This window comes from Brachypodium distachyon, chromosome 3 (genome assembly GCF_000005505.3).
Source record: "Brachypodium distachyon strain Bd21 chromosome 3, Brachypodium_distachyon_v3.0, whole genome shotgun sequence".
In the NCBI taxonomy this organism is placed as follows: domain Eukaryota; kingdom Viridiplantae; phylum Streptophyta; class Magnoliopsida; order Poales; family Poaceae; genus Brachypodium; species Brachypodium distachyon.
Genome location: NC_016133.3, coordinates 47465844 through 47489346, shown reverse-complemented (window position 1 = coordinate 47489346; position 23503 = coordinate 47465844). Strand labels below are relative to the sequence as shown.

Sequence of the window (23503 nt, the reverse complement as noted above, 5' to 3'; positions counted from 1 at the left end):
GCTAGGAGTAGTAATGGGCATGCCATGCCCCCATGCCCCTGTCCCTTTCTTCCTTCACTGTTTTTCTTCCACGTTCCACTAATGGCTGAACATTGCAGCACTACGCTGGAATTAATGACGACTGCTATAGCTATACATTGCTAGTTTATGAAAGGCTCACTGTGGTACTGATTTGGATCCGTTCACATTTTGTTTTCCGTTGTAAGTTCACATTTTGTTTTCTGTTGTAACTGGTATTCCCTCCCATACATAATGAGTGTTTTCGAGTTAGTACAAATTTGAAACGCTTATTATGAATCGGATGAAGTATGAATTATGGAAAAAAGACAAGGCAAATGACTAGTGTAACAGACATGCATGCCCAAATTTGACACGGTTCACCAATGGTCGTAGTCTCATACTCCCTCCGTGCCATAAAAGGTCTAGTTCAAATCCGTGCCAACCTTTATGGCACGGTGAGAGTATGATTTTTTGCAAGTCCTAGATCTACGAATTTATTTTCACAATTCTTGAAACTCATGAATATATTTGACAGTATATATTTGCACACAGGAATTGGATCATGTTATCAGATTTACATGGGCAGGGGCACAGTAGGCAAAGAGGCTGACGAGGTGAAATCGACACTGCCGATATAGTGGCAGAGCAGCAGTAGCAGCCAGTGACACACGAATGCATAGGTGTTCACACTGCACATGCATCCTTCTGTAGTGACAAGTGAACAACCTGCATCAATATCACAGCAAATCATTTCCTCCAGTATGTAGTCTCTCTAGTGCAATTGCTCGGATCAGACGCATCATACAGAGTGAACACGCAAGTGTTCAAGCATCAGGCTCACGGCCACGAGATAGGAATTCGATCAGACAGCACATTAGTTTTACATGCAGCTTCAACAACAGATTACTCAATGGCCAATCAGACATGACGACTTGACGAGGCAATCCTGATCGTTGCTTGACTTGACACCTAACTATTCAATACCACAATGTGCATTGATAAGTCAAGAGATGATTCAACAGCAACTGCTATATTTTACTGGAAATATGGATAAACATTTTTCTCCAGGAATCAATTCATGCAGGAAATTATCAAAAAGGTGAGGCATTAATGTAAAAGCAGGTCATCGTCACATAATGCACAGAACTGCTGGAACTCATATACTGCATAACAGAACTAAAACTTCAAATACAAAACGAGATAAATCTTATGAAACCATGAGATGTGATACAGATTCAGGATTTTTACCTGATATGCCTTGCAACAATTTTGTGACTGCCCTTGTTCGTGCCCAGAATATGCAAGGAGCAGGAATCAGCTTTGAGTTAAACAGAGACAGCACAAGAACCAGAATGTCAAGTGACAGGAGGCTCACATTAGGAGCACCATACAAGCAGTTGACCTTAGAAAATTGACCAGATATAGAAGAATCTATCGACCTATCATATACATGACAACAACGTACCTTTTTGTTTCAAACTGAACTTGTATATTTTAGCGGTACTGAAGTGAATATGGTTTAGGTAACAGAAACTGAAATGATATGGACTCAACATACAGCTAACATGGAATCATGTTGGCACAAATGGTGCACATAGAAGAAACAGAAAGCTTAAGGCTGAAGATCGAATATCAAAGCACACGTCGCTTTGCTGCAAATAAAAACTACAGCACACAGCAAAACAAAATGAAAATAGCACACATAACACGGACAATGAGAAGATTGTCAATGAACAAATTAGCCATTTTAGCCTGTAAGAAGATTTGAATCAAATCAATTATTCCTCTCGAGATTACACATTGTGGAACCTACGGAGAAAATTAAGACAAAATTGCAAAGGCCATGACCTATTTGTCGCATATGTTCTACTGTTAATGAAATGGTAGTACAAAACTTCAGTTAGATAAAATGAAAATCTAAGATAGTTTCTGTTACACTTCTGATGAACAGGAATTACCATGAATACTTGAGGTTCAAAGCCAGGACTGGGTTATTCTCTGCCCCTAAATCCTGAACCACCATGCTCCTGAGGCCTTGGGGGCTGGCATCTTTCAAACCTATGGTGATTGCTTGGGAATCTTCTTCCTTGATTGTATGGAAACCTTGTTCTCGCCCCATTCCGCCAATTCCTATGCCCTCTTCCACCTCTGCCGTCAGCTCTTCCCATATATTCTGAACTGTTGTGTTTCATGACAGGTGCTCCATTGTGATGAGACATCTGATTTGACGAAGTGGAAGGACAAGGACTTCCTCGCGGGTAAGTCGGCAGCGGTGGAAAAGGACTAAACGGCATACCAGGTGCTACTTTCCATTTCTCGCCACCATGGCCTCCTTCAACTTCAGAGGTTCCAAGGTGCTGGACAAGAGCGATCGGAATCCCATGTGAAATACTCAGGTGAGGCAAATACCTCTCCTGGCAAAATCCTGGAGCAACCCCACAGTCTAAGGAAGCTTGTGCAGGCTGCTGTTTCTGTTGAGGCTCAAACCCAGGAGGCACTTCATCATCTGCACCCCAGTCTAAAGAAGCTTGTGCAGGCCCATGTTCCTGTTGAGGCTCAAACCCAGGAGGCACTTCATCATCTGCACCATCTGTTGAACGCCCCATGACAGGAGCATCATCATTATAGATGTTTGCCCAATTCCCCTGCGACCTATTTCTCTTCAAGCCAGTCTGAAGATCCAACTCTCCATGTCTAGAATAAACTTTCTGAACTTGCAATCCAACCATTCTGTAGTGGCTTTCTGGTTGATAATCCCAGCGGCTCTTGTGTTTTCTTCTGGTGAAATAGGAGTCTGTGGAACAGTTGGAAGTTGAAACAGGGCCAGCTATGTAAGGAGTGATCCAGTCATCGCGGAATTTCCGAGCAATCTTATAAACCTGTTAAAGTTAACATAGAAATTAAACAGGTCACTTTACATATTGGAGAAATTGGATTAGGCTTGACAGGTACTAACTACTTATGAACTACCTAGCCTATGCATGCCAAGAATAAAAAGATTTCAAATTTCTTACTGTTAAACCTATAATGAACACCATAGGGCTGGGCTACGAATACTGCTAGCTGGTTCACAGATTTCCCAATGACCGAAACCAGTAAACCTTAGAGAAGTATCCATTGCAGTTGGATCACACCACACAATTTCATGAAAAGCACTTGCTCCTAACTCTATTGATGTCGCATCATCTCTGTTGTTATTTTGCAGTGGAACTTCCCTACCAGATTATTTATTTTATTTGTTATGTTTGTAATATTACATCACAAGACAGTCTTTCTATGCTCCATGGATCAGCTATGCCTATGCATTCACAATCTAACAAATAAACAAACACATATTCACAGCAGAAATTCAGCTATGCATTCACAAATCTAACAAATAGACAATAAACACACACATATTCACAGTACAAATTGAAAAGGATGCATTATAACTAGAATATTGCCTGCACGTCACTATGCCGGGAAGCCAGACTCAACATTGAGTCCCTGAAGCTGCAATAACAAAAAACTAAATCAGGAAGGTAATCATTTTTTGTGTAACTGAAGCTTCAAAAAGAACAAAAATAGAAGCTATTAGACCAATAGGGGTTTTTCTGTAGCATGTAATCCACTAGATAAAGATTACTAATAGACTGACAGGATCAGGGGTGCACATAGCTGTAAATCAAAACCTCTAAAAAAAAAGCTCCACTTGAGCACTGTTCACTCCAGGCAGGGTTAGGAAATAGGTCCAAGACTGACTTAGGACATAGGCAATTACAAGGCCATATAGTTAGATGTTTTAGAAAACCTGAAACTTCAATTAGCTAACAACAAAGCAAATATCTACAAACATATAATAGGAGCCTAAAAAGGGGGAAATGTCAAGTTGTCTATAAAATTCTTTAATTATTAAGTATTTAACAAGAGGACGTATCAGGTGGAAATCTCTATTTAGTGAAAACTTTAAATCCTAGTCATTAAGTCTCAATTAAAAGGGTGAGATGGAAGGTGTAACCTCTAATCACTTAAAACATATTTTATGAAAAAAAAAACACGAGGTGGCACTTGTGATTAGAGGTCTAGACTTTATTTCATAAGACATGTTTAAGTGATTAGAGGTTCCACCTTTCATAAATCATAATCTGTTTATTTGAGATTTCATGGCTAGGAAAAGTTTTCAAGTTCTAACAAAGCAGAACAATAAGTTACATTAATCCAACCTTTCCATTCCAGCACATCGAGGACCAGCATTTATATCTCCAGGTGTCAGAATTTCCTTCGAAGCTAGAAACTCCAATACCTGAAGGAAGATGCCAACATTCGTAAGGAACAGTTGATGGAATAATATGGCTGTGCTTCCATAATCACGTAACAAAAATGTGATTCTCATATTTTTCAAAGGAAAAACACCAAGTGATGGACATAAAAGCAATTACAACTTCGCGTGATTATATCAACCAGAAGCCATATAATAGGTGCTTATAGGAAATTATGAATTGATAACATAAAACCAGTGAAGTGAGAACCTTCAGAAGCTTCCTTAATATCGGTGTTCGATGGAAGTTATCTCTATTCTGCTTTAATATATTATGAAGCATTTGCAATCCTGTCATAGAATAGGAAAATATTTACCAGTTCATAATTATTGAAGATTATCTTTCACAAAGAACGTTGCAGAAAGGTGAGTAAATGTACCATTCTTGTTGATGATATCCAACAGGACGGAAGATGATTTTGTTTTCAGAAGTGCATCAAGAATCAACGAAAGATCCCTTACGCTGAAAGAGATGAAACAGTAGTGCGTTTAGATTGGATAAGAGAAAACAAACTAGACATGATAACTGGTAATCAAACCTTTTAGATGTGCCTCCAGCATTGTCACCTTCCGCTGCGGTCAGAACAAGAAGCTTCAAATATCCATTTGCTGAATCCTGTTCAGAGAAAACAAATATTTTCACAAAGTCAGAACATATAGGTGGCTACAAACAAATATTCGCACTACGGGAGGTATGATTGATGGAATATGGAAACATGGAAATAGCAGGCCATCTAAATTCACACGATGATTTGCCATCTACAGGACTACTCAATCAAGAAGCATTTAGAACCTAAGAATGTTCGATAAATTCAAACAATGAAAAGTGTTGCTTTACAGATTATATGCCATCGAGCTTTTGAGTACTGAAGAAATGTTTGCAACACTGATAATCTGATATGTTTTTCACGCACTGTTCTTGAGCATTTATTCTCCCAAAAAGTGGGCATTACTAATCTAAGTTACGCTAACCTCCTAAACCTCCACCTACCATAACAATGCCATACAACATTGTTTTCAATTTGGCATACTAGTTAATTACAAGTCACCCTAACAGCCAAAGTAAATATTCCCTAGTCTAGTTTTCAAGAATTTATCATAAAATGTATAAATATGGTACGTACTTTTCGCTTGCTGATACCTCCATCTCTATCCAACAGGTTGTTCAGTGTCCCTTCAACTGCAGATACCAATGAGACATCATAAAACTATTGTGTTAAGCTGCAATTGAGATACACATCTGGAGCCAAGTGTTACCTCCAAGAGCGTGCTCATTGTCAATAGGAGATAATGATGGTTTTACGTTTCTACGACGTTTTAGATTGTCTTTCTTATTAGCATGGAAACTAGGTACCAGGTTGCTCCCCAAATCAGAGCTAGGTGTAGACCCAATCATAGCATTTGGAGCCTTTGTATCTAATGGCTGAGTGTCATATACTGGAAACTGCAAATCCATTGTGTTTCGAGTCTTCTGTAAAATGTCTAATGGCTGAGTGTCATGTACTGGAAACTGCTGCAAAGAATTCTCTGTCTGGGACACATGGACAGGTGTACGAGTGATTTCTTCGCTATCCTGTGGGCTCAACGCTTCCAGGGAATACTCTGGCTCACTAGTGTCAAATAAGATAAGTGAAGTTTCTTGGTGAGGTTCAGACTCCGGGCTTGCAGGTGCGCAGTCATTTAAATCTTCACTTTGGATGGAGGTTCCATGCTCAGCAATATTTGGATTTACACCATGAGAACAAGCCCCATTAGCGAGCATTTCTTCAGCATCCTTGTCAGCGGCCAGGGTTTCAAAATGCTCTGCACCTGCATTATCTTGGGCAATGATACCAGACCCTGATATGTCTCCACCAATGTAACCCCGACATTTGGCAGTGCCACAAAAGCATTTTTGAGGAGCAGCACCAGATACGCGAACATAGTTGTAATCAAACGTTAATTCTTCACCCTGTGATAAAATAAATATCCGTTACATGCAGTGATGAAACAAATCTGACAATATAATTCAAGGGGAACTTTGATTGGTGCAAGTCACTCCTTCTGTTTTTATGTAAGGCGTTTAAATTTTACCTGAATACCAAGGCATTGCCACACGCTGCAGTTTGGCCATTGTTTCGCTTTTGCTTTTTAACTGGGACTACATGCAACTATCAGGTAACTTAAATGTCATGGGTGATAAACGGGTGGTGTGTGGGAATGGCTATGCATTACATTTCGCAAAATCGACAAAAAAAAATATAACACATAAAAACCAAGCGAGTACTTCATACATAAAGTAAGTCAATATTTACTTATCAGCAAACCGTCCATTAGAGTAAACCATTTAAGTAAACATCCAAAAAACATCAAGTTCATTAATAAGATCTAGCCTTACCTTCTTGATGTTCCTCATAGCAAAAATTCCAATGCAGACTTCTCCATTTACCATCCACTATTTACAAGGAAAGAAGGGAATATAAATTAGTAAACCCATGTTGGCAATTGAAGTCATGATCAGGTAACAGTATTATTGGATATTAACATGACAGTTTATAACTTAGTAAACACATGTTGGCATTGAATTCATGTTCAGGTAACAAAGTAATATTGGATATTATCATGACATTTTAACTGGCAAGACAAGAACATGCATGACAAAGCAAACATAAAAATAAAAAAAGTGAAGCTTGACCTTCTCTGTACGACAATTAGGACTGCAGCTATGATTGATGAACCGGCCCAAATTTCCTTTAGTACAAGCATCTATTACCTGGAAGGATTCAAAGCGAGAGGTTAAAACTTAAAAGTGGTTTCGATAGATTTACTTGTGCATTGATGAATGACTTGAGAAAAGTTATTCTCAGATACAAAAGCAAATGTTACAAAAGCGATTCTTTCATATACAAATGCTATAACATTTACACTTGCACAAGTAGAAAAAATTGGTGATAAAAATATGACTGTATGTGTTCTGTAAAAAAAACAAATTGGTACAGCCTGAATTGCTAATAGTATGTTATTCAAACATGCACAATTTTTTCTTTTTGTGCAAGGCACAATCATATTTTTGCAGAAATTTTGCAAGTACTCCCTCTGTGCATGGTAAACATACATGTTTTTTTTTAAACATTCACACCGTTTAATAGTGCGGGAAGAGAGAGAATATAGGGAGGATATCCATGTGGGTAGAGATAAGCATGAGCGCCACATAGGTTTATGTGTGTGATACTGTATATGAAAGATAGAGAGAAGGATATAAAGTGAAATAATTAGATACTTTCTCATCGTGCGCATATACTAGACTGAGATAAAAACGTGAAAGACTTGAAACTAGAAATGGAGAAAATAGGCATCCAATGTAGTAGAGCAGAGAGTTCATGTACAAAACACAATGACAGGAAAAAGAAGGCATACCTCACCACCGTTTAGTGCCATGAAGTAGAAATGTTTCTGGCCCTTAGAAGCATAATATCTTTGGCGGCATTCATAAGCAGTTATATCAAGGACCTGAGATAAGTAGAGAGCAATAAGGTCAACAAATCAACAAACTCAGTAGACATTCTCTTTACAGGTATCATTTATGCTTTGTAAAAGAGAAATGAGGAAGAGAGTAGATCGCATACATGACCGCATTTTTGGATTTAATGGCACAGAAAAGTAGGATCCGTATCTCAGCGGGCGGTAGATATGGATTAGAAGTGTGTAGTGGGTCATTTGTATGTTGGGAAAAAACGATGTCACAACTACAACTGTGTTAAAACTAGCTTTGTGCCCGTGCTTTGCTACAAAATCATCAAGAAAAGAAAATTTACAACTAAGGACAACATGATAGTCAGCCTATGGACCAATGCCATAAAGCCTGATGATAGGCTTTGCTGAATTTGAACTCTGAACCCAAACTCATGGAGATTGGAGAGGAAAGGCAGCAGTAGAGACTTGATGTTCATGGGTTTGTACAATCTACTTGTCATGGGTGACAAGAGAAGGGTTAGGAAGAAGTGAACAGACAACCACCAACTCCAAACTCTATAAGTAGGAAAGATAGACGATGTGCATATGAGGCACTCACACATGGATGGATGGCACTATGGCAGCATGAAAGGATTGAATACTTTAGGTCCTTAATTCATTTTCCCTTTGTTCTTTTCAAGTGTTCACTACTTCACTAGTATCGCATACACACACAAAATGTAGTCCCCACTTATAATTTGGAAGTAGATCAAAGTCATTGCCACAAAAAGAACTGAAACATTCCAAATAGCATATAACAAAAGTTCACAAAAACAGGTTACTGGCAAGGAAATATAAATAAAAAGCTCATGTGGGATCCACATAAACAAGGTATCGCAACACCAAAGACCCGCTTCTGTGAGAGAGTACCACTATGACACTACCACCTGTACAGTAGGATCATTATCAAGACCGCTGGGTGGGGGGGGGGGGGGTGAAATAGGCAGTACGAACTGGTACCTCTCCAACATATTCAATGAGGAACCGTCCTTCAGTTACTTCTTCTTTCAACTGCAATCCAAAGCCTTTCTTGCCCGAACAGAACCAGCTAATTTTTGCATAGCTGCGCCTTTGAAACTGCTCCAGAGAACTTTTGAAGATCAAATCAATGTAGTACAGAAAACGTGCATTAAAAAGAAAGAAAAAGCAAAAAAGACCAATGACCTGCTGATTGGAACAGTACTCTCCGCAAGGACATGTACGTTTTGTGCATTCAATGTTGAGCATCCTGTTCAAGCAGCCATCTCTACAACCCATACGGCCATCTTGAGGAGGCTTACAGTTGCATACCATGCTCTGATAATATTGAATGGAAAAGGCATAAGATGAAAAAAAAAGGGCATTATTTAAAATGTCAACTAATATTCAAGCCCCAATGAATCAGGAACGAAGGATCAATATATTGTGCACAATGAGTCAAAATAGTATGATCTCCAATGGGCTAGAAGAATTATAGTTGGATAGACAAATGTATTTTTAAGAAGAGGATGGAGCAGATTTTTCATTTATTTTACAAATATATAGGGAAAACAAAAGCGAACATAGATTGGTAGTGACTAGCATGCAAATTTGTATTTTTTTTTCCATACCTTAACCAACAGTTTACACCTTCCACTATTCAAAGACACAGAAATATGTGCAAAGTTCTTGTGACCGTAGGTGCGTGCAGTCATGTAACATAGCCATCCTCACATCCCTGACAGGGAGTGACTGTGGTACAGATGTTTATCCTTTTATGCCCTTCCCCAACAACTTTTCCTTATTCATCCAACAAGTGGAGGAGAGAAGTGGTAATATGTGGAAGTGGAGAAAGATTGAAAATCATTTTGAATATAAGAAGTGTCTACATGATTTATTAACTAATTGTCCTTAACAAAGAAAACCCTGTTGTAACATGTAAATTAGATTGAATAAAACAAAAAAAAACAGCAGAAAAAGATATATAATCAATACAGAAAAGAAGTGAGTGGATTAGCATATACCTCATCAATGGATTGTGTCCTGCGGTTACGATGTAGAAACGAGTTTGTCTTAACCGCTGTCCAGGATGGTGCTCTAGAAGCTACACAACAGCAAGATGCAAAAGCACGCCATAAAATCAGATATTATAGATGCACAACACAAGGGAGCTATCTGCGTTATATGACTAGATAGTGGATGGAAAAAAAGGAGAAAAAACAGAAATTGAACCTTTCGAGTTTGATCCATCATTGTCAGCTTCGTCAGCAGAAGCATCTGAAAGTTCAAGCTCAGCATTAATCTCAGCATTTGTCTTCTCTTGTGGTATAGAACAATCAGCAAACGCGTTATCTCGGTTATCCTTGCAAGTCCTTCACAGTAAAAAGAATGAGGCAGAAGCATAAATCATTTGATCAAACAAAATAAAAATTAATATGCAAACATGCGACAATAATACATCACCACTCGACAGAATAGACCAACAGCAGAAATTAACAAAACAACTAAATACAGATAAGAAAGAATGTAGTGTGATGTATCATCAGTATTTGCTGCCAGTTAATCTCCTGACACTACTCAAATTAGCACCTTTCTTTGTTTAAAACAACCTATTCCATCTTCTCAAAATTCTTTCCATTTAAAAGTAGGTCTGTAGGTAATTCTACATTAGCAGTAAAACAACCATTTATCTAAACAGAAAAGGATTTCCAAAATACATTATACAGACTTCTTGCAGGGTGGAATAATGCAGTACCAGGTTCCAGTATAAAGCTTCTCAACTATATTAGCAGACTGGTGAAAGCATGAAAAATGATCATATATCATAACAAGAGGGAAAGCTATACCATCTGCAATTCGTTTCTCCAATGGTATCTGCCAATTCAGCTGGTATGCAGCGCCACTTTTGGCAATCATCACAACACACCCATGCGGAACGTACCGGTTGTGGTAAAGATGTCCCATCTTTTTTACAAGCAGCATTTCTAGGTAACTCCAAAGCTAGTGCGGCAGAGTTCTTGAATGCACGTTCAGTAGCTGGACTATGATTACCTATATAAATCAGAATGTCAATATCTAGTGCAGTTGCTTGATACATGATAGTCAAACATAATAAGGTCTACATGTCAAGTAAGAGGAGACCTACTCTGTTCATTCATATGAGATCCTGCCAGGTCAGTAACCAACTGATAAGGTAAAGTAGACGATACAGGATCAAGGAAAACATCATCTGCTATATTTTTCATCTTGTTTTTTCCCTTCGCATTTGGATCTCGTACAGAACCAGTTACAGATGGACCCTGCATACTGTTATGTTCATGAAGACTGAGATCTTGTGTTGCAGAAGTTATGACCTCAAAACAAGAACCAAACTTCGCAGGTCCTGTTGAAAGCAGTAATTCAGATGGACCGAGTGATGATGAATCATTAAATGAGGCCCTGAGTTTTGAAGCTTCACTTGAAGGAATTTTGGTGGAACTAATATTTTTCATGTTATTTCCCTTTATTCCATCTTTCTTTTGGCATTCCTGCTTTCTCAAATTCTTACTTCTTCTCACTGCATTGGACATCTCTAGGCATTGCACTTTTACCTCACCAATACCATTACCTATCCTGGCGTGAGATGGATTCATCTCTTCCTTTCTTGTGTTCTCATCTCCCTTCACATTTTTGGTGCACTGCTCCAAATCAGTTGATGACGAAGCATGATTTTTTTGGAAGTCAAAAGAAGATAGGGTAGATGCATGAAGACAATCTCCGGCCAATGCAGCAGGATAAGATGTGTTTTCACGCAGTGTAACATCATGGCTTGCAGAAGTGTTGTTTTCACACGTAACAGAAGCTACCTCCAAAACAGAGTCAGGTGAAAATCCAACGCCAGAATTATTCAGAGAAGGTTCAGAAGTTGATTTAGCAAATTGCCCATGGATGTATGTGGGGCATGTTTCTTGAGTAACACTCTCCAAGTGTGTGTCTAACTGCTGCATTTCAGTTTGGATAGACATATATTGTGCAGTTTTGCGAGCATCACAAGAAACATTGACCAATGAATCAGGAACCAGTTTTGGAAAGTTCCCGATATAACCTTCTGAGGGGGCATTGGTACCAGTTGTAGCTAAAAAGGCAGATTCTCCATTCACTTCATCCAATGCATATCCGATATCAGAAAGGGCAGGACACTTATTTCTTGAGCCTCTTAAACTTCGTGTCTTCCGTATACTTGGTTGCTTTTTATCCTCCGATCTTGTATTTGACCTACCTTTTTCAATGTAAGTCAGATGAGAGTTAGAAGTTGAAGGCCCACAGTTCTGACTAAACCCATCTGTTAGCTTTTGTAGACAGCCCCAACCAGTAGATTTTGGTGGCCTGTTGATGCCACTTCTTCCTTTTGTGGTTTTATTTGGGAACTTGATCATGGTGCTTTCAACTAATGACCATGATCTCTTGATCTTCTTAGATTTCCTTATGTTCTTGCTTCCTTTATTTATTTGATCATGCTTCTCAAGATTAATTCTTGATGATGCAGCTCTTCTTGGATTCCTACGTCTGAAGACATTTAATGACTCCGACGTCTGGTTTTGCAATTCTCCATCATTACCATTTTCAACAAAATCAGCAGAGCAAGGTTTGTCAATGGCAGAATTACATGTATTGAGCTCTTGGGCCAAATGATCTGGAGAACCCAATTTAACACCAGAAGTATCTCGATGGCCCAGGCATGGTGCAGAAGACCCTTTGCAACTATGAAAAGGTTCATCTTCCCAAGGTTGGTTATAGGAAGATCTAATCAGGTCTCTCTCCAGTGGTAAATCAACGGTCTCGTGTTTTTGGTCAGTCTGCTGGTGCTGGAGTGGAACTTTTATTTCAGGAAAAGGACCACAAGCTTCTGAACTCTCCATAATTTCATCTTTACAAATAGATGAAATTGGATCCTTTGCAATCCCCATCCTAGCATTTACAGAAGCCTCTGTCTGGAAACCAACTTCATTCTCACATAAGAGCGTACCTTCTCCCAGTGACTCATATTTCAATTTCTCAACACATGTTCTATTTGTAGATAACTCGCCAATCCAACCAGACGTGCCATTTACAGGAACATCCATAGGCCTATCATTAACAGAATGAAGTGAAGCTTCATATACTGGTAAGGACAAGTCTGCATCAATACTTGGCAAAAACACACCCTTTTCCAGCTCATGATTAGCATCAATCATCAAACTCGGGCCATTAGCACCACAAGGCAAGTTCTCGCTGTCACTCTCCCGTAAATCTGACAAGCTCCCATTCCCATGACATGTTTCCACCCAACATGTCTGTAAGTTGTCTTCCCTTGCTTTCGCATCCATCCTGGGACTCTGATTCTCGTCTTCAAGAGCCTCCTTCCAAAACCCACCCTCACATGAAAGCACGCCAAAAAATCCCATTGAGCCACAGGCCACTTTCTCCATGCCTGTTTTATGTTCAGATATTTCACCAATCCCAAAATTAGAAGGAACTGAATCTTCACGCACAGGAATAGAGACCTCTGCTCCAATTTTTTGCAACAAGCCATCCTCATCCAGCTGATTAACATATTTCTTCAAACGAGTGACATCCATGTCATGTGGCAGCTGCTGGATATCAAATTTTACTGGATCTGGCAAACTCCCATCACCACAGTGTGGTTTCATGCAGCGCAACTGTACATCCTCTAGGCTTGTCTTTCCCAACGCTCCATTACACAGAACATCCTCCTCACACTGACCTGCTTTGCCATTTAAAGAAACATCAATGCTTCCAGAAACTGAAGGAACTGAATCTTCAAGCAACTGCCCTGAGGCCTCAGCTTCAATTTTCAGCATCAAATCATCTTGTGACAGCTCATAGTTATCATCTGTCATGAATATGATGTCATCAACCCCATTTGGACATCGATCAGCATCGTGCTTAATTGAATCCGACAAGCCCCCATTACACACCAAACCACCCAACTCATATTGGCTCCTTTCGGTCACTTTATCCACTGAGCCACGCACGCATCCGACATCCTTGGAACACAATGTATCACCACAAGTAATGCATAAGGCCTTACTCAGCACCCTGCCATTGGCCCCATAACACGTCTGCAAATTGCCAGATTCAGCAGATTCCACAAGAAAATTGCACGTCTTCTCTTCATCCATGTTCAAAGGCCTCTCCTCCATGCTAGAACCCTTTTCCTCACTTATCCGACCTCTTACTTCAAACGGGGGGGAAATAGCCTCAACAGACTCTTCCAATTTCACAGCAAGATTGCATCCTTTATCTTTCTCCTCATCTTCCTCTGTGGACATGGCGCAGGCCTTATCAGCACCCAATCCATGGCCCACTTGAGGTGCGGCCGCCTTGGCCTCTCCATTCAACCGAGCGGTGGCAAGATGATCCTCCCAGCTACGACCGTCCGCGCCAGCCTCCTTCATTGCGGCAGGTGGTCAGCAAGGAGCCGTACGGATCGAGACCATCCAATGCGCCGCCCCGTCCTCTTCTCCACCCGCCGATCACGCCACGCCCCGCCGGCAAAAACCCTAAATTATCCAGGCGCCAGAAGGTGAGACAGCAAGGAGAAACCTGATCAAAATTCCGTGGACCAACGGCAACAACCCTACCCCCTCTAGGAAAACGAAACGTGGAGCGAACGAACGAACAAACCTTACACGGGCGCGGAGCGGCGAATGCCTGCGGGCTGGCGGCCGCGGAGCGAAGCCGGCGGCGGCCTCCGTCGACGCTCGGCGGAGGTGGGGGCGAGGAGGCCCCGGAGCCGGCGGCGGGGAAGCGGTCGTCGCCGAGTCGGGGAGGCGACGGCGGAGGCGGATAGGGGACGAAGAGGAGGAGAAGGAGTATAATATCAGCAAAGGAGAAAAAAAAGGGCAAATTAAAAAGGGAGGAAGGGGTGCGTGTTCCCCCTGTTTTGTTTATGTTCTTCGAGTTTTTTGACGGTTGCAAGGCAGGGAAAAGAGCTGGAGATGTTCTGCGAATCCCTGGATCTGCAAGTGAAACGGGCCAGGGTTAGGATACTAGTCATTTATAAACCTTTTCACTTGGGAAGAAAATAAAAACGAAATCTTGGAGTATTTACTTTTGGAAGCGAAAGAAAAAAAATGCTTGTTATTTATTGCGGATACAGCTGTGGCAAAACAGACGTTACGAAATCGGGGAGATTTCGCCAACCGTTTTCACGCAAAGTTTTTTACACGTGAGGAAATTAGAGGCTGGGGAACCCCTAGGTCTGATCTGGGTGAAAATGGAAAGCAGTTAGGGCCCTGAATTACCACTTTCCCATCGTCCGTGTAAAATCGATTTGGGAGAAACCACACCCAACGAAGAAATCGCGAAGAAGAATCCGCGTGGTAGGGGATGAGGTTGTTGGTCCCTGACCCCTTCCCCCAAACCTTGACTTCAACGCTGTCTGCTCCAACTGAAAACGAGAGAGTGAGAAAAGACGATGATGAAAAGTTAAAAATATCCAAGCGTCCAATCATACAGACGCCACTCGCGTCGCGTCGTATCAAATTTCGTGCACGAACCATCGGTCGAAAGAGCAGTAGACTGGTACTTGTACTCTCCCATAATACGCATCATTAGATTATCAATTTAGCTAACTAAATATTATAAATTAAAATAAAATAAGAATCATATCATTATTAGAAAGTTCTTTCGACAGAGTCTAATGATGTATTTTTTTAAAAAAAATACATATTTAATTAATCAAATTAAGATTCAGAGATGCGTGTGTGACTCGTATTATGGGACGGAGGGGTACACTTTAGAGTGGACGATCATAGGGATGAGAGGGCGAAAGGTGAAGGCCGGCCCTCGTGTCCGGCGTGATGACACGTAGGATGGAACAAGGTTCGCCCTCCGACACGTAGGACAAACGGTTGCGTGGGATCAGCGAGTCAGTTGGAGAAAACGCCGGCTCTGCGCACGTAAAAGCGTGGCTATAGCGGTGGCGTGATGGAGATGGACGGCCAGATGTGAGCGGGGATGGACGCGTGGCCCACATGACCCGCCTGCGTGGCGTAGCGGGACCTTGGTTTGGTTTCCGGTGCGAGAAAGACCTGCGGCGTCGCGGTGGGGACTTTGGCCGTGCAGCAACGCTGCTTCCTTCGTTCCGGATCTCGGATGGACTGAACTCTGAAAGACTTTTGGGGCCAGTTGGGTCGCCCTCCTCGTTGACTGACGTGTCCATTCAACTGACTCCCGGAGTAAAAATTATCTCCACTGAAATGAAAAAGTACTCCATCTTGTGATGTGACATGAAGCAGAGCAGCGGTATGCTGGTAGCTTCGGAACGCTAAGAAATGACCGACTAATAACTGACCTGCCCGGTTGACTCGAGCAAGTGTTTATTGAAAGTGCAATAATCTCCTAAAAGAAAAAGGCAGTTCACCTGGCCGTAGTTGTGTCATGGGTCTTGAATTTTTAACCGACTACTATGGCATCAAAACGAGGACCAGATTAAGCAAAGGGCGTCAGCAGGATTCATTTAGCAGAGAAAACCATGTGGCAACAAGAAGCCATTTAGACATCTTCTCCAGCTAGAACGAAGCACAAAGTCACATACCTGGATGACCATACTAAAGACCACAGAGGGCATAAAAAGTACTACTAGTACTAAGCTAAACCGTTATGCTACGAGGCCACCTTCACGACAGAGGTGGTTACAGCCTACAGAAAGTCCAGCATTCCAGGTAAGGTTTAACCAAAGACAGAACTAGACTACTACTGCATGCTTGAGCAGCGAATGAGCAAATGTTTGCCCAACACTATCTCGTCGACCGCTTCTTCAATCATTTGTTCTCCTTCTCCTTGACGGCCTCGTCTATAGCCTTGATGTTGTCCTTTAGTATTTTCCACTGCACGGATAAGACACAAACGATATGTATCATTGGAAATCATGGATGAGTTGCTGCTGCCTGCTCGAGCAAACAGTACTACACAGTGGGTTGCTATCATTGTACCAATAATACAATAATTGCCAACAAAGACCATGCATATATATGTGGCAACTGGCAAGTGTAGTAATAGGTCAGAACCTGACCATATGCACATGACAATTCAACACATTAAGCTTACTTGTGATCATGCTCCTGTGATAGATATCATACTTGAGAGATGTATGTCGACACATTAAGTTACTAAATTATTCAGTTTATTGTAGGAGTATTTGCCAATAAGCTTGCATAGCAGATAGTCTTCTCGTGTGTTCAGAATATCTTTATGCTCAAAAAAGGATGTCAAGCTTGCCAAGTAAATTCTTACAAGGCTAATTGATATTCCAAGAGCAGAATTCAGGTTTCAAACAGATCATGATATATCTATTCAGGGTAACACATTTGTTGTATGCATATAGGATATAAGCAGATGTAGGAAAGCGGGAAATGCATCTGACCTGATCTATTGGAAGCGATATACCTGAAAAGAGGCAAAAGAAATAATAAGCAGAGAAGCTATGGCATCATCTTGAGCAATCATAGAATGGTAATTATAAAGTTTAAAGGGAATAAGTAATTCAATTCCAGCTGAATGTATCTTCATATTTACGGTACCATTGCTGGCAGCTGGTAGTTACCATGGTACTGAATGAGTAGTTGGAACTTGGAACTGTGTTCTGGATTTAAGATGAAGGCAGTGCCATATTGATTATTTGCAAGTTTACTCTCGAGAAATCTAACTCATGCATATTCTATCAACTAGGGCATTGTAATATTTGTGATCATAAGCAGGGCCTCCTGCTTTATCATTTGACCAAACAAGAAGTGCACAGCCATAAGTCCTTATATTCAGGTGGCTAACAAACAACATGTCGGATGCTGGTTAAGATAGGGTAGATTCTCCTTTAACAAGTTCTTTGCCTACAACTATGATAACCATTTTTCAGAATTTCATGTTCAGCACCTGCTTGAGCTTACAACATAACACAATAATAGATTACACATTTGAAGCCACAAAATCATAAGCATAAGGAATGGGCAACAGGCATACAAGTTCATTTTCATATGACATATTGGCATCAATCCATAACAATGTTAGTGATGTCTAAGCTATCTCTCTGCTGGCTATAAACAGGAAATGCAATCCGGTGATATTTAGACAATACAAACATTTTACATCCACATGGATTATGGAAGGACAATAAAATAAGCAAGAGTGGTATCCAGACAGGGGAAAGAAATGCGATCCCTTCATATTTCCACCACACAGCGCAACAGCCAATAGGCACATACATTTAACGTTTGTGCAGGAAAGAGCAATCACAGTACCTTTGCGGGTGGGGAGGTCCTTGCCGTCCTTGACGTAGAACTCTCGAAGGTCGACCATGACCTTGCCGTTCCAGCTCTTCACGGACACCCTCTTGTTCTTCGATATCTGAACAGCAAAAAAGCCAAATCGAGCGACCTAGGGTTTTAGGGATCTGCAATTTTTTTGAGAGGGCGCGGGTAACTAAGGCAGCCGTAGGTTGGTTGGGAGTTCGGATTCAGCACCTGAGCAACGACGGTGCTGTCGTCGGCGTCCTCGGAGGGGGTTTCCTTCCCGGCAGCCTGGCGTTTGGCCGGCGGCTCGCCCCCGGCGCCGCCGCCACCGAAGCGCTTGCTGCGCTTGCTGCCCTTGCGCCACATCTCCCTGAATCTCCTCGCACGGGTGATTGAAAACCGCAAGAAGAAGCGGAGAAGGCAAATCCTCAAACCGATGTCTATGGGCAACTTTTCGGGTGTCGCGCTCGAACCGCCGCTTCAAGCCTTTGAACGAAGGACTGTCTGGTAGCCCGTTCTTTAAGGTAGTTTTTGGTTCTGATGGAATGTACTGGAATTCCTTCCCCAAAAAAAAGGTACTGAAATCGTTACAAATTTGAAGACGATTCTTGCCTTTGGTTCCCACTTCCCAGAGTATACGAAAGTGGAATGAAGTCATTTGGTTTTTAAAAAGGAATATTCTTTTAATATACTTAACCAACTTATTTCTTAAAAATGTAGGAACCCAAGTGGCTCAGTGTTTGGTCCCTGTAATAATATACTGCCTCCATTCATAAATTCTTGTCTCAAATTTGTCAAAACCTGGATGTATCTATTCTTAAAAAGCGTTTAGATACTTGTAATATTTCGACAAGAATTTAGGAACAGAGGTAGTAGAAAAATAAAACCATTTCACTCGGTTACATTCATATAGGAATAGAACCATTCCATTCTACGTCGTTCTGCAACCAAACACTACTGAGACTGAACACATAGGTTTATTTTAAACTATACACAAGGTCTGCTAAAATTTGTGTACTTACGTAAATTACACATAAAACATACAAACTGTTAATTTTTGTGGACCTTCTTGAATTGTTTTTGTTGGATTCACTTTGAGATATCTTGTGCTCCTATTTGCTATTGAAGTATGTTCACGATGACAAAGGAGAACCGTGGTACTCATATGAACTCACTTTAGAAAACTTAGCAAGATCATAGTATTTGTGAATTTTCAAAAAAATACAGAAAAAACCATGCTTGTTGAGCATATGTCGAAACCAGTCCTGTAAATTTTCGTAAGAACAATGTGCTCATTTGCATTCAGTGAAAAATAATTTTAAAACGTATGTGCAAACGAGCTGCATAAATTATTTCTTGTGCATCACTGTTTGTGCAGAACTCGCAAATGAACATATCTTTCTCAAGAAAACTCTGGACAGGAATGGCGAATTACCGCTTGATCCGCAAACAGGTAGTACAAGGACGAAATGTCAGTTGTAGACTTTATACAGTAGCTGCACAGGACACCGATCCTTCAGCACAAGTAACCGACCACCTACAGACTTACTGTATGTGACATTTATCTACACATCAAGAGCAACCAGCCTACATGGCTACATCCTGCAGTCATGCTTCCTCATCTTTACTCTCCTTTTCTTTCTCTGAGTTCCCTCCGACTGTGAATCGTCTCTTGTTAGCACTCAGATCGCCTGACGAATGCAACTGCCCTCGTTTCCTTACGAGTCGGGATGCGGTTTCACGGTCGGCTTTTGCATCACTGTAGTCAGGCTGTGCATATGATCCAGCAGAGAAATCAAGGAGGAGAGTAAGTCATGATGGCCCGTGAGGCTGTGACAATATGCTGTATCAAACTTCGACACAAAGTGAAACAGTAGGATGGTGGGTACCTTGATAGCTAACGCCCTGTCAAAAGACTCAATCGATTTATCTGGCTCTCCAAAATTTAACTGTGCTCTACCAAGCGTCACCCAAGCCTGCGAATCAGTAATATCATTCATCAGTTGGTAGCAGTGGGAAACCTTATCAAATACGGAGTATAAGGGATGGAGCTTTTATGCAAGGAGTCAAGCCAGGGCAGCTATATATGGTATCTGATTTACAGTTTAACTGATGGAATGCTATACTGACCTCAGGCCATGATGGTTCAACTTCTGTTGCTCCTACAAACATACCCAACAGAGAATAACTGATTTGTTTGCAGCAGCAAAATGAGCATCAAACACTTGACCTAACGACGTAACACATATATGCTGGTATTATCACTGGTATTGCACACAAAGAAGAAACAGGCATTGTGCAACTACAAATTAACATAAATCCTCACAATTATATGATCACATATTTTCACATGATATATGCAATTCTACATCAGAAGACAAATATTGATCACTTCCGATACAAAGAAAATAACCATATTGGTTGAGAATATCCCAGTCATTGGATGGTTAGTACTACAAACTAACCTGATTAAAAAAGTTTGCATTACTCTCAGCTTATGACATGTTTTTGCCCAGCAACAGAAACTCAGTAAATCATCCATTGGAAAACACAAAGGAAGTAGAGAAAATTACTAGTTGCTGCTGTCAGGGCACGCCATGTATCTCCCAATTCAAGTAAAACCTGAGCTTTCTGTTCATGAACTATTGCATTATCTGGTATCAAGCTAAGTGAAGCCTCCCACTTACTGAGCGCTTCATGATACTTCCCTTCCTAGAGTTAACAGAACGGGAACTTATGAGTTACATCATACTATTTGTTTCCTGTGTTAGTTAGCAACAGCCGTGTTACAAGAGATAAAACAAAAAAAGTTAGCATTTCTGGTGCGTTCAACAATTCATAGCACACCAGATCATACTGCTACAGATTTTCTAGTAAAAAAGTGAGTTGACAATACGAAATAGAGTGATAAGTGTAATGCTTTCAGGCTGTCAGCTGCAGCTTGATGGTACGTCAAGAGATTCTGTTGCAACTTGTAGCATTATACTACTCATTTGTTCTTTAATATTTCTAAAACAAAAGATATGTATATATATACTGACATATCATGTTCCTTTTATTATTAGGATTGAAAGGACACTAGGGAACACAGATACCAAATTTCCCTGAAATTAGTTAGAACTTAGAACTATCACATGGTTATTCTACATTACTTAGCCATGGCATCTGTAACAGTATTGACCTCTCTTAAGGAATAATACATATAACTACAACTACACATCAGCCCATAAGCAAATAGGAATCTCATAAAACTGTATAGAGATACCTCAGCTAGCTTGTTCCCTTGGTCTTGGAGCGACTGCGCAGAATCTGGTGGCCTGGATCCAGGACAGCTAGCTTCCGACTCTCTGCTCCCGTCCTTTCCATCCTCATTTTCCCCAACCTCGGTACCAAATGGCAGCCTTGGCTTCAGTGGTGCCACCACTGGCTGCCTCTTCGCTTTGACGTTCTTATTCCAAGCTATCTTCATTATGGAACTGTTTTACAAGATCATATTTATGTATCAACAACAACATCATCAAAAAGGAAAATAGTTTTGATTTGCTTAGCTACGGGCGGAGGACCCATTAGGGCAAGGTAGGGCGGCCTCCCTACCTTGATTTTTGCCTCAGTTACGAATTGGGGAAGATTAAGGAGATGAGACGGGGAGCTAAATCCGTTCGTGGGGTGATGGGAGGAGAAACAGTCGGGAGCGAGAGAATCCAAGGGGAGACCAAAACCGGCGGCGGCGGCGCTCGCGCGAGGAGGAAGACGAGCGACGAAGCGGACGAAGCGAGGGGGCTGAGGCGCTCGGCAGGCGGCAGCGAGATGGGCCCGAAGCCCCGAACGAGCGAGGGATGCGGCTCAGGAAGGAGAAGGAGAAGGAGAAGGAGAAAAGGAAAAATAGACCAGCACCGGCCCATGTGAAGAAGAAAGTAGTCTCGGAATTTGTCTAACCTAAAAAAAATGTTTTTTCGTTCTAACAACACGTGCATATACTCACCCACTCACCTCTATGAAAGCACACACGAACATTCTACCCCTATGAACACCTCCGAAAGACTGGAGTGGATTGGTTCCACCATAAGGAATTAGACCACCTCATCTAGACTCAATTCACAAAAAAAAATTGTTTTCTTTTTATAGACACTATCAATTTCTTCTTCCTTTTGACCACCATAGCTGATGTCGCTTCTAATGAAGGGTTAATACCGCCGTAGTCAGCAAGTTCAGTTATGCATGACTCTTTGAGATGCACATCATCGGTACAACAGGTCACGTCTTACACAAGCACCAATTTGGTTGAAGAGTCAATCAAAATAGTTGATTTGTTTCTAAATAAAACCACCACACACCCAATCCCAATGATAAAGCATTATATAACCAGTTGGAACGTAGATGCGCAAGTAGATTTCAAACTACCAAGTGAAGGCTATCATCCATCCCAACCGATAAACGAGCGATCCTTTGGCAGCGCAGCAACCCCACCGAGGTATACATCAGTCAGTTTGTCCCATCCTTCATGTCTTGTTGTTGCGACTGCCTTTGAAGATCTGTCAAATACTGTATAAAAGATCACAACAGAAAAAACACCACTTTAAGAAACACTTTCTTCACGAAACATACATCACTGCAAGATGGCCCAACATACAGCCCCCGATCCATATAAAGTACTGTCAAATAGACCGAGGGATCCAATTAGTGCCAAGGAAGTGACCAATACAGCCCCAAACAACCTTAGCCAAAATACACTCAAAGAAGAGGTACATGTCCTCTTCCGACCTGATGTATTATGGAATCGAGCTCGCACGGCTGGTCGACCTGCTTCGTCGACACAATCAGACGAAAGATAACACGTCACATGATTAGGAGTCCCGTGCGACGGTGCTTGAGCTCATGCGGGAAATAGGAAGAAATACCACAACATTAGAATCAAGAAATTTTTTGGGGCCTTTGTTTGTAAAAAATTTGCACACATGACTAGCCAATCCGCCAGACATGTAGTTCAGAGTTGCGCTGTGTAATGTTAGGACTCCCGGTGATTTAGTTTTTTCGTATATAGCACATGTCGATACTTCAAGCACTTCCGATGCATTTTGCTCTACAAGAAACATTGTTTATACAGAGTAGTTTTTTTCGAAATTGTAACATTGTTTATAGTATGGACTTAAGATCATCAATCAAGCAGTGATGTGTTGGTTAAGCAACAATGGGTAAAAACCCTAAATTACATGCCCAAAATGGTCCATGACGATACCGACGTGATTTTCTGGCACGATGAGATTTGAACTACTCCATCCGTTCCACATTTTCTGTCGTAATTTTAGTTTGAGTTTTCATGTCTAAAAATCCAAATATATACGCACACGACATTAGTCAAGCTAACTATAAAGGGATCCCAACTATAAACACAGCTGAGTATGCATCAAGCAGTTGTACACAACCATCAGTCCACACGTACTTACGCCGTAGGCTCGCGAGAGCGCTCCAACAGTACAGTACGGAG

At 41.2% G+C, this 23503-nt stretch overlaps 3 protein-coding genes across 4 annotated transcripts; all 3 read right to left on the bottom strand.

Annotated features, from left to right (window-relative positions):
* Positions 1-1723: 1723 nt before the first annotated feature.
* Positions 1724-14537, bottom strand: LOC100838109. The gene is made up of 18 exons (XM_003575085.4): positions 14414-14537; positions 10893-14289; positions 10594-10798; positions 9980-10119; positions 9772-9851; positions 8954-9085; positions 8750-8866; positions 7694-7786; positions 6972-7049; positions 6675-6731; positions 5555-6248; positions 5422-5477; positions 4837-4913; positions 4678-4760; positions 4509-4588; positions 4203-4282; positions 3444-3492; positions 1724-2879 (listed from the first exon to the last, which is right to left on the bottom strand). The coding sequence occupies exons 2-18, from the start codon at positions 14182-14184 to the stop codon at positions 1992-1994; spliced, it is 6201 nt and encodes a 2066-aa protein (XP_003575133.2). The 5' UTR covers positions 14185-14289; positions 14414-14537; the 3' UTR covers positions 1724-1991.
* A 1685-nt stretch (positions 14538-16222) lies between these two features.
* On the bottom strand, positions 16223-18576 carry LOC100837805 (RNA polymerase II transcriptional coactivator KIWI). Of its 2 annotated transcripts, XM_003575084.3 has the most exons (4): positions 18250-18563; positions 18028-18133; positions 17157-17179; positions 16223-16620 (listed from the first exon to the last, which is right to left on the bottom strand). In XM_003575084.3, exons 1-4 carry the CDS (start codon positions 18382-18384, stop codon positions 16555-16557), a joined length of 330 nt encoding a protein of 109 aa, XP_003575132.1. In that variant the 5' UTR covers positions 18385-18563; the 3' UTR covers positions 16223-16554. The 2 variants fall into 2 exon arrangements, with proteins under 2 accessions (XP_003575132.1, XP_024317832.1); XM_024462064.1 differs by lacking the exon at positions 17157-17179 and having other exon boundaries at positions 18250-18576.
* A 783-nt stretch (positions 18577-19359) lies between these two features.
* On the bottom strand, positions 19360-21892 carry LOC100837502 (tetratricopeptide repeat protein 33). The gene is made up of 6 exons (XM_003575083.4): positions 21613-21892; positions 21284-21494; positions 20592-20730; positions 20149-20180; positions 19908-19994; positions 19360-19788 (listed from the first exon to the last, which is right to left on the bottom strand). Exons 2-6 carry the CDS (start codon positions 21485-21487, stop codon positions 19627-19629), a joined length of 624 nt encoding a protein of 207 aa, XP_003575131.1. The 5' UTR covers positions 21488-21494; positions 21613-21892; the 3' UTR covers positions 19360-19626.
* Positions 21893-23503: the final 1611 nt, after the last annotated feature.